Source organism: Lolium rigidum, chromosome 3, assembly GCF_022539505.1.
Source record: "Lolium rigidum isolate FL_2022 chromosome 3, APGP_CSIRO_Lrig_0.1, whole genome shotgun sequence".
Lineage (NCBI taxonomy): Eukaryota > Viridiplantae > Streptophyta > Magnoliopsida > Poales > Poaceae > Lolium > Lolium rigidum.
Genome location: NC_061510.1, coordinates 350,015,560 through 350,034,374, shown reverse-complemented (window position 1 = coordinate 350,034,374; position 18,815 = coordinate 350,015,560). Strand labels below are relative to the sequence as shown.

At 42.9% G+C, this 18,815-nt stretch overlaps 2 protein-coding genes across 2 annotated transcripts; both read left to right on the top strand.

Annotated features, from left to right (window-relative positions):
- Positions 1 to 11,621: 11,621 nt before the first annotated feature.
- Positions 11,622 to 12,314, top strand: LOC124700275. The gene has a single exon (XM_047232429.1). The coding sequence runs from the start codon at positions 11,647 to 11,649 to the stop codon at positions 12,226 to 12,228; it is 582 nt and encodes a 193-aa protein (XP_047088385.1). The 5' UTR covers positions 11,622 to 11,646; the 3' UTR covers positions 12,229 to 12,314.
- A 541-nt stretch (positions 12,315 to 12,855) lies between these two features.
- LOC124697209 (tyrosine--tRNA ligase 1, cytoplasmic-like) lies at positions 12,856 to 18,767 on the top strand. Its single transcript, XM_047229833.1, has 7 exons — positions 12,856 to 12,915; positions 14,141 to 14,300; positions 15,473 to 15,756; positions 15,867 to 15,993; positions 17,226 to 17,337; positions 17,480 to 17,562; positions 18,618 to 18,767. Exons 2-7 carry the CDS (start codon positions 14,154 to 14,156, stop codon positions 18,765 to 18,767), a joined length of 903 nt encoding a protein of 300 aa, XP_047085789.1. The 5' UTR covers positions 12,856 to 12,915; positions 14,141 to 14,153.
- Positions 18,768 to 18,815: the final 48 nt, after the last annotated feature.

Below are 18,815 nucleotides of genomic sequence, written 5' to 3'. Positions count from 1 at the left end.
GACTCGGGTGCAAGCTTGTTCATGTTGCAAATTCTTTACGAGGATTCCATTCGACGAGGACTATGAAAAGAGGCGAAGGATGCGTTGAAGTCGCGAATGGAATTCAAGCAGAAGTTGAAGGCTGTTGGCGACGTCCTCTTGGAGCTAGGCTGATGGCTTGACTATTACTGCTTAGAGATGTCTTATTTGTTCCTTCCATACATAGAAATTTAATAAGTGTATCGCGCTTAGATAAAGACAGTTATCAATGTTATTTTGGACATGGCAAATGTGCCATATGGTGTAATAATTCTTATGTTGGGGTTGCTATACTCCATGATGAGCTTTATTTATTGCCTTTGCGTGAAAAAGTATTGTCTGTGTGTAAAGTGAATGAACAAATACCCTCGTCGGAAAAAGAAGGAAAGAAAAGAAAAAGAACTGATGAATCATCGAAATTATGGCACTGTCGCCTAGGCCATATTTCGAGGGGAGAATAGTAAGACTCGTTAAAAATGATATTCTTCCTCCATTAGAATTCTCGGACATAGAACGAGTGCATCGATTGCATTAAAGGAAAATTTGTAAAGCAAATTAAAAGGGTGCGAATCGAAGCACAGCAACACTAGAAATAATCCACACCGATATATGTGGACCATTTCGGTGAAAAGTGTGGATGGCTATGATTCATTCATAACATTCACGGATGATTACTCCCGATATGGTTATATTTATCCAATAAAAGAAAGAACAGAAGCGTTGGATAAATTCAAAATATTCAAAGCTGAAGTTGAAAATCAGCATGATAAAAGAATAAAGATAGTCAGGTCCGATCGTGGAGGGAGTACTACGGTCGACATACTCCATATGGCCAAGTCCCTGGACCTTTTGCAAGGTTTCTACGGAGGCGGAATAGTCGCCCGATACTCGATGCCGGGCGAACCTCGGCGAGAATGGGGTAGGCTGAAAGGCGCAACCGTACCCTTATGGATATGGTGCGTAGTATGATGAGCTATTCCACCCTACCATTGGGATTGTGGATTGAGGCGTTAAAAACCGCTATTCACATTCTAAACAGAGTACCAAGCAAATCGGTGCCCAAAACGCCGTATGAGCTATGGACAGGGAGAGTGCCTTCTCTAAACCACATGAAAGTGTGGGGGAGCCCTGCTGAGGCCAAAGTATTCAATCCAAATATCGCAAAGTTAGATACCAAAACAGTCGACTGCCATTTTATTGGCTATCACGAAAAGTCAAAAGGTTATCGTTTCTCTCGTCCGAGAGAAATACACAAAGTTTGTGGAAACGAGACATGCTTGTCTTCTTAGAGGACGAAATGATGAGGGGGAGCATGGTAGCTCGGAAAATTGATCTTGAGGAGAAGAGGGTGCATGCACCTAATCCGATGACTCGGGAGCCATTTTTTGCGCTACCATGTGCACCTGTACTCAGAGCGATCCCTGCGATTGTGGTGCAAGCGCCTGTTGTGACTCCACCCATGACAACGATGAGTGAAAATTCGGAACCTATCCGTCGGGAGCCGAATGAACCATTTGTTGAGCATGAAAGGGAGCAACAACGGATCACCTCCGGAAGCTGAGCCACAAGTTGAGGAACGAGAATGCTCAAGAGAATGTGGCCCCTAGAAGGTCTACAAGAGCTAGAAAATCAGCCATTTCGACTGATTACAAAGTTTACAACACAGAAAGAGTTCATATGGAAGGTGATCCCACTTCATATGAAGAAGCCATGAGAAGCCCAGATTCATCAAAGTGGGTGGAGGCCATGGAAGACGAAATGAGATCGATGAGTACCAACAATGTTTGGGACTTAGAGAATATTCCTAAAGGAGCCAAAACAGTGGGCTGCAAATGGGTCTACAAAATAAAATATGACTCCAATGGGAATGTCGAAAAGTACAAAGCACGACTTGTGGCAAAAGGATTTACACAAAGAGAAGGGATAGATTACAATGAGACATTTTCTCCGATCTCATGTAAGGATTCCTTCAGGATCATCATGGCACTAGTTGCACATTTTGATTTAGAGTTGCATCAAATGGATGTAAAGACGGCATTTCTAAACGGGGATTTAGAAGAAAATGTCTACATGAAACAACCCAAGGGTTTTATCATGGAAGGCAAGGAAGAAATGGGATGCCGCCTAAAGAAATCCATTTATGGATTAAAGCAAGCCTCCGAGACAGTGGTATCTAAAGTTTAATGAAACAATTAAGAGATTTGGATTTAAAGAAAATATTGAGGACAATTGCGTTTATGCAAAGTTTAAAAGTGGGAAATATATTTTCCTAATCTTGTATGTGGATGACATTACGCATGCCGGCGGTGATGTTAGTCTACGCAAGAGACAAAGAAGTTCTTGTCCTCAAATTTTGATATGAAAGATCTTGGTGAAGCGTCATATGTTTTGGGCATAGAAATTCACCGAGATAGAAACAATGGAGTATTAGGACTATCGCAAAAGGCTTATTTAGAAAAGATTCTAAGTAAGTATAATATGCACAAGTGCAGTGCCACACCTGCCCCTATAGTCAAGGGCGACAGTTTTGGGAACCATCAAAGTCCCCAAAATCAATACGAGCTCGATCAAATGAAAGCGGTTCCATATGCTTCGGCTATTGGAAGCCTACAGTATGCACAAGTGTGCACTCGCCCTGACTTAGCATTTATCACCGGAGTACTCGGTAGATATCAAGAAAATCCAGGTTTCGAACATCTGGAAAATGGTAAAGAAGGCATTGCGTTATGTGAAAGGCACAAAGAGTTACATGCTAACATACGGAAGATCGATTCCCTAGAAATAAGAGGGTATTCGGATGCAGATTTTGCGGGGGATAAAGATGATAGAAAATCCACATCTGGATATGTATTCACCCTCGCGAGGGGAGCTATTTCGTGGAGAAGCTCCAAACGAGACCATAGTTGCATCATCCACGATGTATGCGGAATTTATAGCATGTTATGAAGCCACGGGGCAGGCATTATGGTTAAAGAAATTCATACCCGACTTGAAAGTGGTAGATTGTATTGACAAACCACTAAAGATGTCTCTGCGACAATGAGCCTGCGGTATTTTATGCTCACAACAACAAGTCGAGTAATGCTACGAAACCGATTGAGGTTAAGTATTATGTTGTGAAACACAAGGTCCGAGGATCAAACAATAAGTATCGAGCATATAAGGACAAAAGATATGCTTGCGGATCCGCTAACGAAAGGCTTACCACCCAGCGTGTTCAAGGAGCACGTAGCCGGCATGGGTTTAAGGGAAAGTCTTACCTATCCTGGATCATAAGAGGCCCAAAAGTAAAAGAATTTGTTTCAAAACAGAGAAGTGCATTGTGGCTGTCTGATTCTATCGGCAATAGAGCTGTGACGATGAAACATGCCCTATGGACTGATCCAAAATGAAACGAATAAAGTGAAAGTATAAAGTTAAAAGAAAAGTTGAGATCAAGGGGAGAATGTTAGGATGATCTCCACGTCACCGATTCCAACGGATCGGTAACAAGTCCTTGACCTCGTTCGCGCCACGATCGGGGCGTCCAACCCTGATATGGTTGGTGGGCCCCTGTGACCTGCGCTATATAAAGAGGTGGGGGCCGGGGCACACGGTACGAGGTTCACCGCGCCGCCGGTCACCCCACCGACACTCCCTACCGATCTAGGGTTAGCGCGGTGCTCACGGGAAGCACCACCACCGTCGCCATCTCACGCTCGCCCTCTCCGCCGCCGCCACCATGTCGGCGCCCGAGAGCTCCGCCTCGAAGGGAGAAGGTACACCTCTCTCTCTCAGATCTAGCAGATGCACAACAACAGCTATGGCTTCTACCTGTATAGGATCTAGTGTAGTCGTTGGCTAATCTAACAATTTTGACTCCTGGCAGTCTCCTTATACCATGGTTGAAACCACCAGCATAACCTAGGTTCAAGGCTGCAAGCCCTGCCTTCTTCGATATACTACTGGCATCGGATGTGTACTGTGTAGTAAACAAGGCACTATCATCAGGATAATAATAAAAACAATCAAGACTGAAGATCTGTGAGCCAATTCCAATAACTCTCATCAGGACAGTATCATAGTTGGGGATCAAAATGAGTTATGCATGACTATGGTTGCTATATCTTTAATTCGTCAAGATGATGGTACTGGTCCTAATTGTAGCTGCTGTTCAAATAACTTGGATACTCAGGGCTGCATTCTACTACCAGTAATTTGGACACTGACAAATACAAGTTACAAGTTACAACGTTCCATAGTAGCAGATATACACAAGGAATATTACCAAACAAGCTTAAAGTAAGCGAAGTTGTCTGAACCGCATACACAATCAATCGCAGCCAGCAAAAGAAGTGTGAAACTTCCTGGGTGGAACGATACCTTCGTCTGGTATCGATTGCATGTTAATATAGGTGAGGAAACCCCTCACGGGTGTATACAGAGTCTGATACGTATACGGTGGTGTACTACACCATTACGTACGTATCTATATATTACATGTCTAATACTCCCCCTTAATCTAGACCTGGGAGAGGTGTAGATTACGCTTAAACTCATCTAGCTTTGTAGTACATAAAGTTTTTGTAAATCCATCTGCTAATTGATCTTTACTAGAGATAAACCTAACCTGTAGTTGCTTGCGAGCAACCCTTTCACGTACAAAATTGAAGTCTATCTCAATATGTCTGGTCCTGGCATGAAAAACTGGATTAGCAGATAGATATGTGGCACCAAGATTATCACACCATAAACAGGGTTTCTCTTTGAGGATCACACCAAGTTCTCTCACAAGAGACTCAACCCATATAAGTTCAGTAGTAGCATTTGCCAACGCCTTATATTCAGCCTCAGTACTTGAGCGAGAGACAGTAGGCTGTTTCCGAGCACTCCAAGAGACCAGATTTGGACCCAAGAAAATGGCAAAACCACCAGTAGAGCGCCTGTCATCAAGATCACCTGCCCAGTCGGCATCTGAAAAAGCACTGAGGAGTGTAGAAGGGGACCTCTGAAAAGTAATACCAAGTGTCCTTGTGCCATGTATATACCTTAATATCCTTTTAACAGCAGTCCAATGTGCAGTTGTAGGGGCATGAAGATACTGACAGACTTTATTAACTGAAAAGGCAATATCAGGTCTAGTCATTGTTAAATATTGTAGAGCACCTACAATACTCCTGTAACGAGTAATATCCTCAGATCCAAGAAGAGACCCAGCTTTCAATGACAAGGTGTCAGTAGTGGAGAGAGGCGTGGGACATGAGGTGCAAGTACTCATACCAACACGATCTAGTAATTCTGCAGCATATTTTGCTTGATTCAAAACCAAGCCATTGGACTGTTTATGAACCTCCAGACCTAAAAAGTAATGGAGTTCACCAAGATCCTTGAGAGCAAACTCTGAACTTAAATTGTGAAGAAGAGCCGAAATAGCCTGATCTGACGAGCTTGTCACAATAATGTCATCAACATAGATGAGAATGTACATAGCGATACCTGACTTATTAAAGAGAAATAGTGAAGTATCAGCCTTGGACGGGATAAATCCCATGGCATGCAATTTGGAACTAAGGCGAGAATACCATGCCCTGGGAGCCTGTTTCAGACCATATAATGCTTTGTCAAGCCTGCAAATATAACTTGGGGTAGCGGAAGACTCAAAACCTGGTGGCTGTCTCATGTAAACCTCCTCTTCCAGAACACCATGTAAAAACGCGTTCTTTACATCGAGCTGCCGTAGACTCCATCCTCTAGATACAGAGATAGAAAGAACAAGTCTGATAGTAGCAATCTTGACAACAGGACTGAAAGTGTCTTCATAATCTATACCATATCGTTGTTTAAACCCTTTAGCAACAAGACGAGCTTTGTACCTGTCTATTGTGCCATCAGCATTTTTCTTGACTCTATAGACCCATTTACAGTCAATAATATTTTTGTTAGGACTGGCTGGCACAAGATGCCAGGTGTTGTTGGAAATAAGAGCATCATATTCCTCTTGCATAGCTTGCTTCCAGCGTGGATCATTTACTGCCTCAGAAATATTTTTGGGTTCTCCTGTAGATGTAAGCAGAGCATACCGAATTGTGCCATCAGTGTATTTTTTCGGATTACGAATACCTTTTTGCAGACGTGTTTGCACACCAGAAACAGGAGGCAGAACAGCTGTATCAGTAGTTGTTCTGTTGTTTGCAGCAGTAATATCATGCATGGGCTGCATGGCCTCAGCATTGTCCTGAGGTGTCGTGACGAACGAAGAGGGACCTGTTGGGCTGCTGCTGTCGGAGGTGTGCGTAGGAGAGGCTGACTGGTGCGACGTGGCGGCGGGCGATTGAGGCGCAGATGCAAGTGGCGGAGAGGCACCCGACCGGCCGACCAGGGGCATGTGGGTGGGGGGCGACAGCGGCGACGTGTCGACCTCGCACTGGGGTGTCCGTGCGTGCATGGGAGAAGACTCGTCAGGCGCAGCAGGCGATGCATGCGGGGGCCGATCCAATGCTGATTGCTGTGGCGCATCATCATCGGGATCAGGGTGATCAGTTCTTGTCCTGTTCTCGTCCTCTACTTCATCATTTCTTGTGCAGTTTTGATCTGTTGCATCTGAATTTTGTCCAGAACTTGGAACAGTAACCTGCGGAGGATCAACAACAGGAACAACTTGCAGGTAATGATCATTAGTATGCACACCCAAATCACTAGATGCCAAGGGAATAGGATCGTGAGGAAGAAGTAAAATTTCTTCTCTAAGCCGGCGTCCAGCATTTGGATGAAGAGAAGCAAAGGGAAATATGTTTTCATCAAAGACAACATCCCTAGAAACATAAACGCGGCCTGATGCTATATCTAGACATTTGACACCTTTGTGTAGCGGGCTATATCCAAGAAAAACACATTGTTTGGAACGGAAGGATAATTTGTGTTTGTTATAGGGGCGCAAATTTGGCCAACAGGCACAACCAAAAACTCTCAAAGAATCATAGTTGGGTTTGACATCAAGAAGTTTTTCGACAGGTGTCATGTGATTGAGGACTTTTGTGGGAAGCAAGTTGATAAGAAAAGTGGCTGTGATAAAGGCATCATCCCAATATTTAAGCGGCATGGAGGCATTGGCTAATAGAGCGAGACCAACCTCAACAATGTGGCGGTGTTTGCGTTCAGCAGAACCATTTTGTTGATGGGCATGAGGGCATGAAACATGATGAGTGATGCCTATACGTTGAAAGAAACCGTGGAGTTTTTCATATTCACCTCCCCAGTCGGTTTGCATAGTGATAATTTTCTTATCAAACTTGCGCTCAACATACTTTTGGAAATTAAGAAAAACTTGAAAGACCTCAGAGCGTTTTTTGAGCAAATATATCCAAGTAAACTTGCTAAAATCATCAATGAAACTGACATAATAAGCATGTTTGCCCGCAGAGAGAGGAGCAGGACCCCATACATCAGAAAACACTTGTTCTAATGGAATAGTAGAAACACTAGTGGAGACAGGATAGGGTAACTGATGACTCTTTGCCTGTTGACACGGATCACAAATATATGAATTTATGTCTGGAGTGTATGACAAATTATTCTTCCTAAGCACTTGCTGAACAATAAACGATGACGGATGCCCTAGACGACGATGCCATGTGGAGGATGTAGGCTTGATCGTGACAAGAGCATGCTTGGATGGCGTCCCCATGGTGACTGGAACAAGCGGGTACAGGCCACCATGACACGGACCTCTAAACAGAATTTGCTGCGTGGCCTGGTCCTTAATCAAGAAAAAGAATGGGTGAATTTCAATAAAGGCATTGTTGTCTAGAGCAATTTTATGTGCAGAAAGAAGATTCATGGAAGAAGTAGGAACATGAAGAATATTCTTAAGATGTAAGGAACTATGCGGGGTGTGCAAAACTGAATGACCAATACTAGCAATTTCCATACCTTTTCCACTAGCATTGTGAACTTGATCATGCCCTTGATATTGCTCATGAACCTGAAGCTTGTTGAGTTGTCCAGTAACATGATTTGTGGCACCAGTATCCATGTACCAATTGGTATCTACTCCATATGCTCCTTTGCTATGATCATTGGGAGTGTCATCATCATCATCATCACCATAGCGCCACCAACATTCATTTGCAGGATGCCCTTTCTTCTTGCAGATCTGACAGAGAACACCCTCTTGCCAAGGTGTAGCCACACGACCTTTGTTCTTGCCACGCCCTCCTTTGGGACGGCGCGCCTGGCCAGGAGCTGGAGGCGGAGGACGATTTGGAGGTGGTGGTGGAGGGCGCTGGGGTGGGAGAGGTGGGCGATATGGCTGGGAGGTATAGGGTGTAGGTGGTGGTGCATAGTGTTGCATGGAAGGCATATAATAGTTGTGTTGTGGAGGAGGATATGGTGGGTACATATAGGGTGGTGAATTGTAGGCAGGTTGTGAAGGCTGATGGTAGGCAGGTGGAGGTGGCATATATGGCTGAGGCGTGTAGGACGGAGGCGTGGGAGGAATATAGGGTTGTAGGTTTTGGGGTTTTGGGTGCATCTCCTGGAAATTTGAAGGAGGACGGCGAGGAGCAGCATTAATGGAGGATGTAAAGCTTCCTGGAGCCTGACCAGTAGCAAGGAGCATAGCATCGCGATCCTCATGAGATAAAAGCTGAGAACACATATCAGGAAGAGTTGTGGTGGGAACAGCACGGATAGCAGCAACAAAGGAATTGAAAGTGCCGTCAAGACCATTGAGAATATAGTCCTTGAGCTCATCATCATCAAGCGGCTTGCCGACGCAGCAAGAAGCGAGAAGCAAAACCCTTCATCTTGGTCACATACTGTTGAGCAGTCATATCAAGTTTTTTTGTGTTTGTGAGATGACCCCGGAGAGTAGAAACCCGGGACTTGGATTGTGTGGAATACATCGCGTGCAGCTCACGCCACACATCAACAGCATGAGAGAGACCAAAAACGTGTGGGAGCACATCCTCAGAGAGGGAATTCACCAGATAGCATGAGAAGAGAAAATTCTCCCTGGTGAGTTTGGTTGCGGGCGGCGCACCAATGGTGGCCGTGGCGGACAGGGTCGAGGAAGACGCCATCTGCCCTGGTCCTATCGCGGCAGAGATCGTGCGCGAGGTTCTGACCCAACAGAGAGGCTGCGGGAGAGAAGGGTCCTGTAGGGTTGTGAGATCGGATCGGCGGCTGACGATCAGATCGAGTCCTGCGTGATGAACTTGCGAAGGGAGATCGAGACGGGGAATTGAAAGGCCCGGTGACGATCTACACGGTGGTCCTTGTCCTTGCCGGCGATGGCGTGATCCTGGCGGCGGGCGGAGCTAGCACCCGCGGCGGCAGCAAGACGGGAAGAAGCCGACTCGTGATACCATGTGAAACTTCCTGGGTGGAACGATACCTTCGTCCGGTATCGATTGCATGTTAATATAGGTGAGGAAACCCCTCACGGGTGTATACAGAGTCTGATACGTATACGGTGGTGTACTACACCATTACGTATACGTATCTATATATTACATGTCTAATAAGAAGCACATCAGACAACTTATCTAAACCAGGAATTTAGGATACAGAATGCAGGTACATCATCGAGTAGTACTACTGATTAAGACCAGTATGCTAAATAAACGCCATTATGAAAGCCCAGATAACATAGCAAGAACACTTATAGTTGGCTGAAAGGTCATGTCCATTTCAGAAAGTAAATATATGTAAAAAAAAGATGGACAGCATAAATATTTGATGAAATTTGAACGCCTTAAATTACCAGGACTTGATAGAGGTGATAGGGTATTATTCAGAGTTACAACTGACCCACTAACGTAAACATTTTATTTTTCACATCTTCTAAAATTATGAAATATATTATGCCAAAAAAATACAACAGACAGGTTCCGAATCATCTCTCCTCTGTCAAGCTGTGTAAACATGCATGTTAACATTGGAGAGCCTCTCTACATAAATATGAAGCTAAGACCCTGCATCAGTAGCATTAATACATGGTTTGACAATTGTTTCACCCAATGAACAGTCAATTTCTTACGAATCAGTAGTGACATGTATGCAACTTGCACCGATTGATCAATCTACAAAATTAGGTTGTAATTTATGTGTTGTAGTTCAGGTTGCGCAGATGGCAAATATCCTTTGCTCTGGTAACAAGTTGAGAGATAATACCAAAATCTCATGCATGGACAGGCTCAGCTATTGTCAGAAGCTATTAAAATCCACTTGTAAGCACACTAAAAAATCATCTCTACTCTGTCAAAAGAATACTACAAAAACAACAAAAACATAGACATGTTCCGAATCATCTCTCCTCTGTCAAGCTGTGTAAACATGCATCTTATCATTGGAGAACCTCTCTAAACAAATATGAAGCTAAGACCCTGCATCGGTAGCATTAATACACGGTTTGCCCTTTATGCATGACAATCATGCTTTCATCAAATGAACAGTCAATTTCTTACCAATCAGTAGCGACATGTATGCAAGTTGCACCATCAATTTATAAAACTAGGTTGTAATTTATGTGATGTAATTCAGGTTGCTCAGATGGCAAATGTCCTTGTGCTCTGATAATAAGTTGAGAGATAATACCAAAATCTCATGCATGATCAGTTCAAGTTTCAGCTGGGAAAAGCCAAGCTGTTGGAGTGAAAACTTGCAGGCATAACCGAGAACCAAGACAAGCACTAAATCTCTCAATACTTGCTTCAGAATTCAGACAGAACCAATTACACATTATTACCAATCTCGCAACAATTGCTACGCAAGGGGTTATTGCTTGAAATGGACAGGCTAAGCCATTGTCAAAAGCTATTAAAATCCACTATGTATGCACACTAACAAATCAAGTGCCTAAATGCTAAGTTCCAGTTGTGCATTTCTAAATGCAGCCACCCGATATAAGTGACTAACACTGAAAGTAGCAATCGTGCCATATTCCCAAGTAGTGGATTACTTCTTGTTTTTAGGGCTGCTGCGACCCGCTGGGCATAGAGGTATATTCAGATCAGCAAAAATCATGCATGAATTAAAATAGTTACCATCTGGAACAGATGATTACAATGCTAGAAACAAATCAATATGCTCGCAGAAAAGCACCTCTCTTCCATCCACCTTTCTTGCACTCTGTATCCACCCTCAATCAAACTGAAGGCTGGTAGGGAAACTTTCTTGCACTCTGTATCCACCCTCAATCAAACTGAAGGCTGGTAGGGAAAAAAAAGAAAAAAACTGTATCCAGGTATTTCAAGGCATTTCCCAATTTCTATATTTTTATTTTAGATATTAAGTTAGTAAAAAGGGTGTGCCTATGTCTCAGTTGACTGAGATTTTCTTAAGTCTCAGTCAACTCACAAAAGTGCAACTGCTGTTCAAAGAAAAGTACAACTTCGGTTCGATTGCACATTTCTATCAGAAAAGTGCAATCTCAAAGCACATTTTTATAAGTGATTTTGACTTAAAAAAATCTCAGTTGACTGAGATATAGCAAAACCGTAGTAAAAAACCCTGTGTCAGGGCAAAAACCCTGTGTTGACACGCTTTATCCCTTGCTAGTTTACTTTGTACCACTACCAGCTCAAGTCACGCGCTCACCCACCAGCCCGCTGTCCAATCCCCAAACGCCCAGATCCTCCTAACCAAGCCATGGAGCACGGCGACACTGCCGCCGGCAGCGGCGGCGGCCGGGGAACAAGCATCCAGGTAACGGCCCTAGACGGCATCGTGAACGTGAACTCCCTCTTCACGCTCGCCGCCTTCCTCGGCCTGGCCTGGCGCCCCTCCTCCGACGGGCCCGGCCTCGCCGACGGCGCCGACCGCCTGGGCGCCTGCGCCGCGGGGGACCGCATCGAGTCCGACCTCGTCACCTTCCACGTCCTCGCCTTCGCCTGCTTCCTCTTCTCCAGCCTCGTCGCGCTCTGCCTCAAGCAGATCGTCCGCACCTTCCCGCACTACCGGCACGCCGCCGCCGGATCCGCCGTCAGCTGGACCGCCAAGATCAACCGGGCGGCGCTCCGGGTGGGGATTCTCTCGTCGGCGGTGGGCTCCGTGTGCGGCTGTGGGTTCCTCATGATGGCCCTCGTCAACGTGGTGCAGGTCAAGCTCGGCCGCCTTGGGTGCGGCGCCGGCGGCTCCGCGGCGTGGGGCGCCGTCATCCCGCTCGTCACGCTCGTGCCCACCGCCATGCTCATCTACATTGCCATCGTCTTCTACGCCTTCACCCGCTAACTAGAATCGGATCGAGTAGTAGCTCTGTAGCTGTAGCTCCACCTACACTTGATGCTTCTGCTGAATTTTGTTATGCTGAGATTATGTGTCTGCGATGAAAGTGCAGTAAGATTGCAATTGAGATGCCTCTGAATGTGTATCAGCATGTATATATGCGTGTCTGGTTGTTGTGTTACTAGGACTTATAGCACTGCCTAATTGTCTTCCGTGGCTTTGTTTGTTTGTCAAATCAATGTTTATCTGCAAGTTCCAACCTACATATGTCAATCTTGGCAACTGTCTACATGGAGCTTTCGTCTACTCTGCACATTGCCATATCGTACGAGGCCAACTGCACCGTAAATTCCTCAAGTTTCTGCCATATTATCAGCATTGAAGAAATAGAAAAGAAAATTACAGAAGCCAACTCCCCTGCGTACATGCTGCTGTATCAGCGATCTTCTAGCCCGTGCATGCCTGGTGTCTGCTTGAATTTGAAATTGAAAACGATGTCCTGGCACTTTCTGATATTATTCAATTTAGACAATTGCTAGCATTTCTTTCTGATGCTATTTAATTTAACAAATACGCATTTTGTGAAATAGTTAAGATATAAGTGAAAGAAGAAGAACTAGGAATAGAAAGGCGACCGCTGGAGGAGGGAGACGGGAAGGAGGCGCCACGCAGGGATTTGACGGCGGCGCGCAGGCAAGTGCTCTCCGCCCATCTTCCTCCCTAACTCTTCTCTCTCCGGTCCCATGGATCTTTCCCCTTGGCCACGGCAAGTGCATCTCGTACCCATCCTTCCTCTCGCCCCAAAACTCTCCGATTCGGAGAAGCTCCGATGGAGGCCCGCCTTCTCCCCCTCTTCTTCCCCCAACTCCCTTCAGTGCTGCAGCCAACCCTAATCCTCTCTAAACAAATTCAGTGCTGCAGCCTTACCCGTGTCCAATCACGACTCCTCCTCGGCTTCGTACCCGAATCAAATTCCCTTTCCTTGCCCTGCAGAAGCACCCATATAGCCTGCACCCCTAACCCGCCTTTATCCAAGTTCCTAGACTTATTAGCCGCCGCTGCCTTCTAAACTCGTCTTCCGTGAGCCTCACGATTCTGCCGCTGACAACCAGATTTTACCTGCACAATAGCAACAGCAGGTAAGTAAATCGATCTGGGGTCTCCAAATCTTCCATGCCGTTTGACGTTTAGTTTCCTTTTGCCACTGATCGATCTGGGGCCAGCCGATTGTTATTTCTGCTGTCACTGGGATTGTCTGGTTTTTTCCCAGTGTGATCTGCAATCATAAATTTTCACCACAAACTTTTGTCAAGTGCCTTATGTTCTTGCACTAATTTCAGGTAAGGTTGCAAACCAGTCAAGTTCAGAACTAATAATAATAATAATACTAATAATAATCATCTAAGTCGGGTTCAAGGTTGAGCTGTAGAGTTGTCTCATACCCAGCTTGTCATGATCACGAGCCAAATAAAAAAAATGACATTTTCTATATACTACTTGTTGCAAGGCAATTTCTTTCAACTAATTTGACCATGAAAAGGTCAATCTTTCCAACTTGTTTGACAATAACCACATCCACATCACTGGAAAACATATAACTATACGAAAAACCAGTCCAAAAAGACATGTTTTTGTGTTTATCAAGTTAAACAATATTACAATAAACTAGATCAAGTATTTTAAAACGTCATAATATAAACACAAACGAAAGGTCTTTTTTTCTGGGGGGTAGGGGAGCCCTGGTATTTTCTAGTCATACTGATATATATTTTCGAAGGGCCATTGGCCGCACTTTTTATTAGAAGAAGAAAACATACTGATATATATTTTACTATTACCATGGTAAGAGCACCTTCGAAGAACTAATGTTGGACTAAGAATTCGGGTGAATGATCTATGGATTTGAATTTGTGTGTAGGAATACTGTCGGGATGAGTTTGGATGAGAGGTTTGCAATAATTAGGAGCATAGGCTTGGAGAGCATTGACGAGGATGATGTTAGGAGGCTACTCGGCAAGAAGGTTGCTCCAGTTTGCTATGTTTGGTGCGATCCCTCCCCTTCGGTACATATCGCACAGGTATGGTAACAGAAGTTTTACTTTATCTTCCATGCTGCTACTATAAACTTCTCAAAATATTGGTGCAGTTTTTCTAAGAAATTATATCAGAATATTTGTATCGTAGATGTTTGTAAACAATGGCCACTTCGTGCTATCTCAATGCTTTCTTCTCAGTACAAAATGACACATTTGGTTGCCTGTTTGAGGGGGAGAAGAGGATGTCAGAATTATTATGTTGCACAATTTGGATAATTTTCCGAAGTTTTGCCTACATGGCATCACATCTTGTCCTCAATTTCCTTGTCTGCCAAATTGTAACTCTCAGATGTGTAAACAAATGTGTGGGAAAATAATTCAGATAAGCATAAGATAGGAGTCTTACTTGTGTAATCACATGGATTTAAATGAATGGAGCTGAAGATGTTCGATGGGAACATGTGATGTGCTATAAGATAAGTACTTTGTAGAAACTTAATTTTGGGCAAGTGACTGAGGCACTAGCAACATGTTTGTCAGTGCCAAGTTTAGGGTATTGTCATTTGCATGGGGAGAGGAGGCGTTGTATTATTTGTAATTGTACATTCTTGCTATGAGGTACATGTTAATGATGTGCTATATACAGTAATTGTCTACCTGTCATTTATGCACAGTCCGGACTTTAATTATATTAAGGAGTATTAGTATTGGTATAGGTCTCTATGAGTCCGTATTTGTCTAGGTTTACTACTCTTGTGCCTCAAGTCTTGTAGTATATATTGTGGCCTTTTGCCCCCCGGTAATACAAGTTGCTGTTTGTCTAACATGGTATTAGAGCCCGGTTAGGGTTTCCGCACGTCACAACTTCCGTGCTGCAATTTTTTTCTTTTCCCGTCTCGTCGTTCATCGACCGCTCTGACGCTGCTGCGTCTGTCTACCTGCACCTGCGTGTGCTGCTCGTCTGTCGACTGTTGCTCGCGATGGATCTCCCTATGAGTCTGTATCTGTCTAGGTTTCCTATTCTTGTGCCTCAAGTCTTTTGTACTATATATTGTGGCTTTTGGCACCCTGGTAATCCAAGTTGCTGTTTGTCTAACAAATTATATTTGATATTTTACTTCACTTGTAATAGCAGTTCTGAGTGGGGGTCTTTACTGTTCACATACAAAATATATTTGTGCAACGATTTACATTTATCTGTTATCGTCTTGCAGGGGATCATGATGGTGATCAATGTTAGGAAGATGGTTAAAGCTGGTTGCAGAGTTAAAATCTTGATAGCAGATTGGTTTGCTCGTATGCAGCACAAATTCGATGGTGATCTAACCAAAATTCGAACTTTTGGACTTTACATGATTGAGATATGGAAAGCAGCTGGCTTGGACCTTAACGGGGTCGAGTTCATATGGTTGTCCGATGAAATAAATAGTCATTCAGATGAATACTGGGCACTTGCCATGGATATTTTCAAAAATAATACTTTGAGGAAGATAGTAAGGTATTCCTAAATTTACACTTTTCCAAGTTTCATTTCATTTACAAACCCTATGAGTATTATGTTATCAGATCATTTGTTGGAACAAGCAAGTTAAGTTGTTTAAGAAACAGGTGCTGTGGAATTGTGGATCGATTCATGCTTAACAGAAGTATTATTGGTTCATATGACCCCAAAAATGTGACGGCTTCAACGCTCTTTACCCCTTGCGTGCACTGTGCTTGTATATTATTGCAAAAGGTTGGTTAGAGTATACTAACATGCTGATCGTATGTTGTTAATTTCAGTAACATTTGCACTATATCAGCTTCATTGAACTTTAATTTTCACAATTATTATGAAAATAGTTTAAGAAATGAGGCAATGTTATAGCAACAAATTATGCTTCCAATACAATTGCAGCATGAGGGCCATAAATTTCAAAAGTACTGTTTGCTAGATTCAGCGTAGCCTAGGTTAGCTAACCTTAACCTGGCGTGGTTAGCTTAACCCTGATAATGTGTTTAGCTACAGAGCCGATTAGCCAAAATTACTACTTGGTTAGATTAGGGGGATTAAGAACAAAAAAAAAATAGTAGAAATAAATGTGCTGCCTTGCCCTTAGTCCCTCCGTCCCAAAATATAAGGCGCCCTTAAATTTCGCAGGTGACAACTTATAACTTTGACTATAATTTGTACTTACAATATGCCCGCAAATTTGATATAAATATATATGAAACGAAAGAGATTTGCAAGACAAATGCAACGATACAATTTATACATTCTAAAACCATAAAATTTTGTATATATTAGTGGTCAAAGTTGTGCATCAAAGGCCGTGCACAAAAAACCGTGCCTTATATTTTGGGATGAGGGACTATATTATTTTAAACTCTGACCGTGTTAATTTAATCCTGCCTAACCTAAGGGTGTTTAGCAGGTTATGCTACTGGTCTTGGAACTTGGCAGACTTGTGAAGTTGTACAGCTCAATTTTCTTATATTGTTTAGGCAGCCATGCATGCCAAGGTTGCAGCGAGCTGCTTAGGTGGTAGGGTTTGCACCTAGATTGTCTGACTTAAGCAGCGCAATGTACCTACACGTGGCCATTTATCTACTGCCAACACTGCCAAGTTCGTAGATGCTTACTGCATCACTTTACTCATTTTATAACCATTTTATTGGCCAAAAAATGGGGGTTATGCAGACCTAAACTTGTATTATGTTAACATTTATTCATTTTACTCTCATTTGTCCAAACTCCAAAGGGATTAAAAATTCACCTTCTTGTGTAAGTATCGTTTTTCTTATATTCCCATGTTCTGTAATCAGCGTTGTTTTAACAAAGTTGTCATGGATGAACCATGTTTTGCTTTAAAACCAAGGAACATATTATATTGGGATAACTACCCAAATACAGAGGATGCCTTTGGTAGTGTAATGAAGAATATTTCTATTATGCCTGTAATAAAAACTTTTCTATTAATATTTCAGGCAGACATATGGCTATTGTCGATGGATCATGAAGAGGATCTTCACGACAAGCTAATTAGACAGTACTGCAAAGGCATGCAGCATGAAACTAGACCTATTATTCTGTCACATAGTATCCTTATTCAGCCTTTAGTTTTCTTTTGCATGTGCATGTACTGCTCCCTTGGAAATGAACTAGAACCACGACACTTATTATGGATCAGAGGGAGTACTTCTTTTTCATGTCACACATGTATCCTTGACTTGGTGTACAGATAAGCTTCCCAATTTAATAGAACACCCTGAATTTGCTAAGAATGGAGATCCATCTTGGGCTATCTTCATTGAAGATCGGGAGGTACTTTTCCGCATGCCAGATGGTTCCTGTTGTGCTAATTCTAGTTTTATTTGTCCTGAGTACAGTTTTGCATTCTCAAGCTAGTTATCCCCATGCCTTTCAATGAAAGGAAAATGATTATCACAAACAGTCAAAGGTCCTATCAAGTTTCCTGTTGAGCTAGTACCTTTGTTTCCCGGAGGAGTTACTACAGTTTTTTCTGAAGTTTAACATTATCTTCTATACCTGTAAATGTTTCAAATTAACAATGTCACTATTTATTCTGTCAACACTGGAGAGTGCTACTCAATAACATTCGTTTTATGTTGTAAACTTATTTAATACTAAAAAGAACAAAAGTGGAGAAACATCAAAATTTAATCAAGATATCAAAATCTAAAAAATGAAGAAAACTGTAGGTAAAGTAAAGTAGAATCTGAAGCTATTTTAATAGACGGTTTTTTACTATCAGTCTTGACTTTCCAGTTTGAATCGGTTATGTAGTCCCAGAATTCACATTTTTGCCTAGTAATTTTACTTGAAGTTCAGTTCTGAATTAACTGAAAAGTAAAGCTGTCCTCAACAACGTCAACCACACGCCATACAAAATAATGGATACTCAAATTCATAAACAACTTTGGATGTCACTTAAGCACTTCATATTGGATCAAGTACATCAGCCTTCTCATTTAATTAAATCGCAAAGCATTGCAGCATCCTACCGATCTTTTTTCCTATACTAAAACTGAAAAAATTGTGCTTCTACTACTGTTGACCCATTTCATTGAAAAAAGGGGCTTGATTGAAAGAAAGCATCCAAAATTGGTGTCTTGCTTTTCTTCAAGATTATGACCATTACGTTTTTGGTCCAACATGTGGTTCAATAGTTAGCCTACATGACTCTTGAAGTTGGTTTGCTTTGTTTAGCAACTCTGGTGTCCTGAAAGTGGATTTTGTTATTGCCATTCAGTGTAACATTACTAGAGATATGACATATGCTGCACTTTATGGATCTTTGATATTTGGATGCATTTTTAGGGCAGTTGTGAGTTTGCCATCTAACATCTCTGTTTCAGGATTATTTGAGTTACAAACTAAGCAGAGCTTTCTGTCCTGCGAAAGTTGCAGAAGGCAACCCATGTCTGGAGTACATCAAATATATTGTGTTTCCATGGTGTGGATACTTTGAGGTACCCAGGAAGGAAGAGGACGGTGGTAGCAGGTAAAACTTTCTCTCTGAACAATGTTAACCGGTACTGCGTGTTTACATCTTT